The sequence below is a fragment of the Formica exsecta genome, unplaced genomic scaffold, assembly GCF_003651465.1.
Source record: "Formica exsecta isolate Colony F162 unplaced genomic scaffold, ASM365146v1 scaffold229, whole genome shotgun sequence".
NCBI lineage: Eukaryota > Metazoa > Arthropoda > Insecta > Hymenoptera > Formicidae > Formica > Formica exsecta.
Window position 1 is genome coordinate 7,981 of NW_021849582.1, and position 9,389 is coordinate 17,369.

At 28.6% G+C, this 9,389-nt stretch overlaps 2 protein-coding genes across 2 annotated transcripts in view; both read right to left on the minus strand.

The window, feature by feature from the left end:
• The window catches only part of LOC115235648, a 5,072-nt gene extending 1,494 nt beyond the window's left edge, over positions 1-3,578 (minus strand). The window contains exons 1-7 of the mRNA XM_029807556.1: positions 3,412-3,578; positions 2,276-2,629; positions 1,688-2,138; positions 1,397-1,566; positions 1,148-1,280; positions 903-968; positions 234-558 (exon numbers count right to left, since the gene is read on the minus strand). Coding sequence (XP_029663416.1) covers positions 234-558; positions 903-968; positions 1,148-1,280; positions 1,397-1,566; positions 1,688-2,138; positions 2,276-2,629; positions 3,412-3,569 — 1,657 coding nt within the window. The 5' untranslated portion in view covers positions 3,570-3,578. The remainder of the gene's footprint in view (positions 1-233; positions 559-902; positions 969-1,147; positions 1,281-1,396; positions 1,567-1,687; positions 2,139-2,275; positions 2,630-3,411) is intronic.
• A 2,165-nt stretch (positions 3,579-5,743) lies between these two features.
• LOC115235647 (F-box only protein 39-like) lies at positions 5,744-9,350 on the minus strand. Its single transcript, XM_029807555.1, has 7 exons — positions 8,611-9,350; positions 7,695-7,927; positions 7,444-7,608; positions 6,960-7,183; positions 6,518-6,676; positions 6,139-6,303; positions 5,744-6,064 (listed from the first exon to the last, which is right to left on the minus strand). Exons 1-7 carry the CDS (start codon positions 8,800-8,802, stop codon positions 5,913-5,915), a joined length of 1,290 nt encoding a protein of 429 aa, XP_029663415.1. The 5' UTR covers positions 8,803-9,350; the 3' UTR covers positions 5,744-5,912.
• Between the last annotated feature and the right edge of the window lie 39 nt (positions 9,351-9,389).

The window sequence follows — 9,389 nt, forward strand, 5'->3', positions numbered from 1 at the left end:
ATTGTATATACCTTTGCGCCCAAAAAACTGCGCGTGGCTCTTTTGCCTTTTTATTCGGAGTTTGATTTTAAGTTGTAAGAGCCTTACTTTTATATCTTTTAAAAAAATTAAATTGGAAAAGAAAATAAGATAAACCAAAATAAAATGTTATTTTACATTTTGTGTAGAAACAGATGTGCTCGAATAAACATAAACATATTTTAAAATAAAGACGTGTTTAATGATATTTGTACCTTCTTCTACGTAACATATTTCATTATTGTCGTTTAAAATTGCGTAATATGTACGTTTCTTTGTAGCACTGTAATTACTGGAGGACTTTGGCAGCGAAATGTACGAAAAGTGCGAGCAGTTTTTAGAGACCGTCTTCCTGAAAAGCATCTCGTAATAATGGCATGTTCTTCCGTGCATATTTAGTTGGTTCCATCCGATTATCACGCCGGTAGAACTATTTATAGATTGATTACCATGTATTACAATCATTCCAACGGCAAATTTTACTTCTTGTGGTCTTAATTCGATTTTATCATAAAAACTTTTATCATAAAAACACCTGATCTGGAAAATGTAAAATCATACTTTAATTGATATTTTTTGTCAAGTAATTCCTGAATAAACTTCTGTGTGTAACAAATTAAATTACAGCTAGTTAAATTAAAAATAATTATAATTATGTATGCATGTAATTGTATGTGTTACCAGGAAAAAACCTCAGAAAGATTTCTTTCTATTATTATTATTATTATTATTATTATTATACAGGTTATATCATAAGTCACGCCCCATCTCTGAAGAATGAATTGACGAAGTTAAAATAAGTCAAAAATAAAGAATGATAAAATTACGTTTGACTTATGATATATCCTGTATATAAATATGTGTCATGTATATTGTTAACGTACCAACTCTGTATCGTATATAGTTTCGAGATTTGTAGGTAGTGTTAATCCCATTACACTTTTTAGCATCTGTAGTGGTGAAAAAAAAAAAAGAATTAAACATATGAACAGAACTCCGATTACAAATGAGTAAATAAAAATTTGTATAATTTTTTAATCTATAAAGCTTGTTTTCATTTTTATTGAGGTTAAAAGTTTTTTTAAGTAGTGTTAATATTAGTAGAAATTAGATATGAGTAGATGCTAACCAATTCAGCTGATAATAATTGCTTTTCACTGCCCAAACCCAGGCAATATTTCTTCTGAAGACAAGGATCCGATAATTTGTTAGTTTTTCTTTTTATGCTAAAACATCTTACAGTTTCTGAACTATTCGTAGCACTGCAAACAATTAAAAGTTATATATATATATATGTGTGTGTGTGTGTGTGTGTATGTGTGATAAAAATAAAAATACCGAAAGATTTAAATAATTTTAAGTCTAATATTATTCTTACTATCTTGGTTGCCAAAATATTGAAAGAGGTTGCCGAGAAATTCTAGGTTTATGTCTAAAGTGTACTGTTTGGTGATGTGTACCAATATCGCAACGTAGACCAAGTCTCCTGGCCACACTATGATATATAATAAGTAAAATTATTTCTTCACCAATTTTATTTTCTAAGACCTGTGCGGGAAATTACAATACAGAAATTAATTAGAGAGAAAGTATTTTTGAGAAATAACATACATAATCATAGCATAATTTGGTCATATTTTTATAATATATTATAATCTATAGTATTTACATTATCTATACATTCGTATTTCACTTCTGGCTGTCTCAATTTTGGTAGTCGAAAATTTGATTTGTTAAATATATGTTCTTTGAGTGTATCCATAATCTGCGTTCCTTCTGCTTCGTTCCAATGATTATCATCGATATTATTGTTTTTCCAATAGGAAAATTTTTCAGCGGACGTCGAAAATATCGAATGGTCGGGATTTTTTTCTCTAAGACGATTCAGTATCTCTAATGCAATATTATCGAGTGACGTTTTTATGGACGAGTAAGATATGTTCTTTTGAGGTTGTAACCATTGTGCCGCAGTAGTAGCCGTCCGTTCATAAAGTATGTGAGTTTGTTGTTCGCGAGATTCTTTGCAAAGTCTGTCCCATTTCTTCCTTATCAAATATCGCCTGAGATAAGTTAACAGTTTTATATTGCAATATCTTTCCACCATATCGCAATCAACTCTTCTGAAAAATTTACATTTTATCTGTGCAATAGGTATGTTAGTCAATGAGATTAATAGCACTTTAATTTATATATATATATATATATATTAAATATATATTTAATCTCAAAATCTATATATATATATATTAAATCTTACTGTGAAGATTGAGTAATCAAGTATTTAATTTCATCAATAAGGAATAAAATGTTTATGCCATTTTCAGGCTCATACATTAGTTTGCGTAAATGTCGTTGTACAATATGTTTGTCTGCTAGACGCTTTACTATATTAAAGAATGAATCAAAGAGTTGTTCATCTGGCATGATGAAGTTACTCATATTATCATAATTTCTATTTATTATATGAGACATGAAATTGAATTGTCTTATACAATTAATGCCTATATCCATAAAGTTTAATTGTTTTTTATCTTTTTGTTCGTTTTTTTGAGACTCCTTCAGCTCATTTACTTTAGACAGCTTGTCATAAAGTTTTTTCGCAGTAGGCCACCTGAAATTAAAACAAAAAATATTTTAATAAATTTTTGAAAATTACACTAAACATTGATGTTGTATTAGTAATAAATTTTTGAAGGAATAAATTTTTTAGATTGCGTAATGTACAGAATTAATCAAAATCTCAATCTTTTTGTTTTAATGCAAAAACTATGCAGTATATAATCTTTAATTTTTTGATTTATATAATTAAACTTTACGCTAACAATATACAATATAATGCATATAATGGACAAAGCAATAAGTATACTTATATTTATATCCTTATTACATAACTACAAATTACTTAACTTTTATATTATTTATATTTATAAAATATCAGTTCATCAAATTAATTAATATCAAATAAAATAATTACTTCGAAAAACCCGCTTGCTTTAGGGAACTTAAGCTTTGTGAACGGAATAAAATGATGAGGAAGCAATGTGACACAATTTTCGACTCGTTATTTTTGTTATGCAGAATGTCCCAAATCTGTTTAAACTGAAAGGATGAATTTAGCGCATCAGAAGAAGAAACTTTTCCATTTAGCACTTTGGTTAAATCTCCAAAATAGCACACTTCCCCAAATCAAAATTTAATAAAAATGAGGTATTGCTATTTTTATACCAGATTCAAGTATTAAAGACATAAAAATCATTGCTCAAACGACAAGAATTACGTCTTGAAACATTATAAGTAATAGAGTATAATATTATACTTATTAAGTAATTCTTATGTTTAAATAATGATTTTTAATGAAATAAAATTACAAATAATTTAGGAATAAGATATTACCTTTGAAAAAACTTTTTTTCCCAAAATTTATCGTATTTGGCTGCCCACCGAAATTGCTTGCACACACATCTGAAGTTAATAATATCCTTAATGCTGATATCATTGTAGCCAAGAATGATGGCTATCATCTCGTCAGATAAGCACATTATCGTAGCCATTATGACAAAAATTCAATAAAACACAAAAAATAATTAAAAGTAATTTAATTATTCGCAACAAATATTTCACGTATAATTAATAATCTTTTTTTAAAACCACACAAAATCTTCTGCGACGTTGTTTTTATGTCTGCTGATTGCAGAGAGCACACGTGTTTTTGTCTTATACGCACTATAAGAGGTTTTTCACGTTCTGCTCACCCTTATTCTGAATTATCTGTAAAACTAAACTTCTCCCACTATACAGTTGGCACGTGACTATGCGCACAAAAGGAAAATTTCTTTGAAGCTCGAAGGGTCTCTCAGGTAATGCATACTTGTCAGAGATTCCTTGAGTTTCAAAGAAGTTTTATCATTTGAAAAAAAAGAAAGTTCTTTTAAAAGAATACAAATGTATATCTGTTTTCTGTTTTTTTACATATGTTTGTAGCATACTGAAATACATATATTTAGAAAACTGTCATATTTGAAAGAGTCCAAAACATCAATTTTTCAATATTTATATTATTTAAAACTTTAAATATTCTTTAAAAATTTTAGACTTTTATATCTCTCGAGAATATTCTTTCAACATTTTTTGAAATGATAAGATATGGTATCCGTGAACTAATAACCTCGCGCGCACGCACTTTTTCTTGTGTGTTTGTTCATTTTAATGTTATTCGATTTTTGCTATTAGGCGCACTGTGTCCTATAGAAAACATATTTAATTAATATTTTGCATTATTATAATTTTTTTATAAAAAATGATTCTTATTATATTAAACCAAAATAAATCTGTATTTCTATTTGCTCTTTATATTCTTTTTTAATTTACATTCTCATTATTTCTTTTATATACTATTTTTTTTTTATTTTATTTTTTTTTATTTTTTTTGTTATTTTCGATGAAATTTCAAGAAGATAAATATGATATTCATATAAATGTTAAAGAATACATATTTATATATCTATATTTATTTTATATATTTTCATTAATACAAAAATATTTTATTATAGATATTATAAGTATTTTAAAATAGAAAATGGAATATTTATTATTTATGTATTTACATTGTACAATAATTTTTAAAATGAATCATATATACATTATCCAGGAAATGAGAACGAGTAATATGTGTATATTAAACATAAAAAACTGATAAACAATTTATACTTTTTATTTACCGCATATGTTATTGGTGCGTCCGTCACCCAAACTTCTTTTTCCTTTGTTGCTTTCGTCTTTTGTTATTTTTTTATGGCACTCACACTTACTTGCGAAGACACGATTAATTATGATTAATCGTATACACAAAGATCGCGAGATACTTTGCATGGCGCTTCCGATCATAGAACAATCACACGAGATACGCACTTTATTATTATTGCGATACAGTTTTATACAGTTTTATTAAAAGTTAATTAATTGTTAATTGTAATAATTAAAATAATAGCAAATTATGTGTCGATAATAGTCACAATCGTGTTTAGAAAAGGAATTTCATACTACTACTTTATTGCCCGAGTGTGTTATTCGTTATGCGAATGACAACAAGATCGAAGCACATAAAGTGCACTATTGTATATCCCACCAAAATCGAATACTATGTTATTGATAATTCGATGCCGAAATATTTTAAGTACTATACATATATACAAGATGAATCACTAGAAAGTGCCTTCTAAGATATCTTCATAGATATTGATTTTAGACAAAAAGATTTAAGATAAGAGTTAAATTATTTTGAAAGAGCTACATTGAATAGTGGACGAGATATTTCATACTTTAATTTGATATAATTTTACATAAGTTATGAAATATCTTGTAAAATATTCGTTTTTTGATTATCTTATTTCAATACTTTTATGCGCAAAATAATGAAAGGAATCAATTGGTGTAAAAAACATATAATTGTTTTTAAGAAAAAAATATGAATTTGCAACGAGCAGCTATATAATATAAAATCGATGAATTCAATGAATTTATATAAATTCATTTTGTATAAATCAACAATTATTGTATGTTGAATAAATAATCAATTTTGTAATGATATTTATATACAGATATCTATCATTTTGTCCAAACATATATACAGAAATTTAAATTGCTTAAAATTGAAATTAAGTCTTGTTATATTAACCATTAATATTTTTAATTATAAATTATATTTTTACATTTTTATACATTATAATCCTGTTATACATTACAGTCATATATGACTTCGTTTTTAGATAATTTCTAAATTCCTTTATATTATTTAATAAAAAGAAAAATATTTGTCCTAACGTAACAAAACATTGATATCAAAGTAAATAAAGCATTTCTTTAAAAATTCAAAAATATTGAAGTAAGACCAATCATCAATAAAAGAATAAGATCGAGGTAGGATCTTCAACTCGGAAATCGACTCCTTGCTCGTGCATTTTGCTATCGTATTGATAATTAATATCATTCAATACACCACGATTTTGGATATTAATATTTCGAGGTTTCACATGTATCATCCTAAAATCTGCAATCACGTTATTTGATCGAGTTTTCATTGATACTATAACAAATGCTTTTACTTACGATATTTTCACTTACGTGTTTTATGTTCGGCTTGAAGCTGACATATTTCGCGTAAAGTCTCGAGATTCCTTATAATTCCATCATACTGCAATCTCGTCAATCGCTTGCAATGTATCAACATGGATACTAATAAATCGTCGAGTAATTCGCGATTATTCCTAAGTTGTAGCATAACTTCGACTGCAGAGGAAAGTATCTTTTTTTATTATTAAATAATATCCTCTCTGATAATTTACATATGTAATGACAGATATAGAGAGCGATTTATTTACCGAAAAATTTAAATCAATTGATTAAAATTTATAAATTTAATAAATTGGACAATTTTAATAAAAATGCATATATTAATATTTAAAAATTCTGAAAAGTGATTAAAAAGCATTTTATGATATACCTAATGTACTTGGATATTGAGTAATTAGCAGATTGATCGTGCTTCTAAAATTCCGAGATCTGCTTTGATCCCATACGTGTCCACTGAACATGTGAAACTTGGCTAGGGGGACACTGGGTAATAGCAAGTAATACATATCCTCATAGTGCGAGATATTCACTGAAAATCATACTTGAAAAGATAAATGGTGCAATAAAATTCTCACATGTTTATCAGAAATGATACAAAATTTAATAGAAATTGGAACAGACTTATGTATTCTTGCGTTAAAAAATAAGTTCTTTTTTATCTTTATAAAAATGTTTTTCACTTAAAAAAAATTAAAATTTATTAATTTAATTAAATACAGTTAATAAAAAAGAAACAAATTTGTCCCAAAAATAGACTGGATCTTAATGCAGATAAAAATATGTTCTCATAGTATAGCAACATTCTGTTATACCTATAATATAGGATACTTGCAAATCGGGACAAGCTAGCACCAAATTGTGCCAAGCAGCATTCGCTATTATGTGTTGTCTAGAATCCGAATCTCTCACAGATATATACAGACTCCTCAGCGTCAATGCTCCACTCGCAAGAGCATTCAGAGCATGATTCGATAAAGCTGGATAGTCTAATTTTAACAAACTTAGAGCGTGGAAACGATTCAGCAAGCGCAAATATCTGGAGAATAATTAAGATTAACAATATTAATATTATAGAAGATAATTAAAATTAATTAATTACGTTTCAAAATAACATAATAATTATTGTAAGCAAATTATCTTAAAATTGTGCGTATGTGACATTGATAGATATTTTTATTTAATATTTAATTTATTTTATCGTGATTATATTGTGTGTATATGTATATGTGTGTGTGTATAAAAAATATTATATTTGCATATTTTCTAATAAATTTTTTTTTTCCCGCTTTTCCGAACCTCGGATTATCATGAGGAGCTTGCCATTCTCTGAAAGCGCCGCGAAGGTCCAAAGAGACTAAGCGTTCGCCAGATCCTTTGGCAACTGTCCCCAACAATCGCAAAACGTCGGTCACACCAAAGTCAACGTTCAGTAAGCTCAGGATCTCGAGATTGCGTTGACCGCTGAAAGTTGAATGAAAAAGAAGGTCAGTTTGTAAAGTCCGTTCGATTACATTAAGATTGATAGGGAAAGGACAGAATTTGATCACCGCAAGAAATTCGCCAGGGCACAGAGCAAAATTCCTCTGTTACCCCATTTGTAGCCGAACACCCAGTTCGTTAATATCAGCTGTCGTAGTTGCACATCTTTAGCGCGCACGATCGCGAGAAAATCGGCACCGGCTTCCGCTTGAGTATTGCGTGTGATTCTCATCTGTCTTGGCAGAATGTACGGCCGTGAAAATGCGAGCTCCAGGCTGCGCATATGCTGTCCATACTTTGCCTAAAATGTTTGACAGTAAATTTATTTATCTTCATCAACAGAATCCGGCATGGACATTAATAATATGACACAATAATGATATTAAAATTACAGACTAAATCAGACATTGATGAGAAATCTCTCTTGGATCTATAGATTCTTCAATTAAATTCTGCAATATATTTGAGAATTTAGAGTCATAAAAAAATAGCAAATTTTTTTTTCGTATTATTAATCAATTCTCTTTTTCTTTTCACTTATCTATTCTATGAGATGACTTAGTTTTTTTCACATAATTTTACTACGTATTAATAAATTTCAAATATTCACCCTTTTCTGTATTAATTTCTTATATTTCTTTGTTTTCTTTGTTTTATTTTTTCTTATTATTTTTTTTTATATACAGTTACTGAAGATGGTCCGAAATGGACCAAAATGTCTAATAAAGTAGCATCTATGACTATTTAGGAGTATTTTTATTCGCGCCTGTAACCCGTGCGTTGACTCTTATTAACCTATCTTTTATTGTTAATGACATATACAGAACCTTGATATTTTTATTTTTATTTTAGTAATTTATATAATTTTTCCAAATTCGATCACGAAGAGAATTCAATTCTGCATACAAATTCTACTACGCAAGTTGTTGACTTAAATTCGCTTGAAAGAAATTTGCCAATCTCTATTGCGGAAAATTTTCTTACGGCTAATTCTCCGGCTAAAGGGAAGTCACCGCGTAGCTCACGATCGATGAGAACTGTGAAGGATCGCCAGAGTACGGGCGAAGATAATGTGCGATTCCATGATCGGCAGACTTGACCGACGCTGACACGATCGGCCCGATTCAAGTGGCCAAATATCTGCGTCAGTATCAGCTCCGGTAGCTGATCCCACATCTCCCAGCTTCAGCTTGGCCCGTCTTCATCTCTCTTTCAGACAGTCGTTAGCCTGAATTACTCTCGGCCGCGCGTTTGTCAGATTTGAGTTTCGTCAATCGCTACTGTCAAAAACAGATTCATTATAAAAGACTGCATTGAAGTGAGAAAGAAATATATTTGCGTGTAATATCGATAGCTGTTATTATTACTGACACCCCTGATATTATCGATCGATCCCGTTTCTAAAAAAGGCTTTGCAAGCCATAATAATTTGCATACGTTTTATATTTTGTGTTGCTCGCTTTTTAAAATATTACTATTTAATAATTTCTTTACAAATCTTTCTGGGGCAAATAATAATAAAAAATTATAAAGCATTTGATGGGTAGTATCTTCGTAGTTATTTTTATATTTATAAATGCAAAATATCGACTTAAAGGCACATTTTTGATATGCTATGCTTCCAATGTAACAATATTAATCTCATGGTTTTAAGACTTTAGATTTGAGATATCTTATGACAACTTTTTTTAAATAAAAAGTACTTATAATTGAATATTTTATATTTTATTTTAATGTAATATTTAGTAAAAATTGTGTACATT

Excerpts from the sequence above, each read along its gene's own strand:
- LOC115235647 (XM_029807555.1), bottom strand. The coding sequence starts at position 8,802 with ATGTGGGATCAGCTACCGGAGCTGATACTGACGCAGATATTTGGCCAC. Across the intron at positions 7,184-7,443 it reads GCTCCTCATGATAATCCGAG|ATATTTGCGCTTGCTGAATC; the intron begins GTTCGGAAAAGC and ends ATTATTCTCCAG. Across the intron at positions 6,304-6,517 it reads TCAATATCCAAGTACATTAG|TCGAAGTTATGCTACAACTT; the intron begins GTATATCATAAA and ends TTTCCTCTGCAG.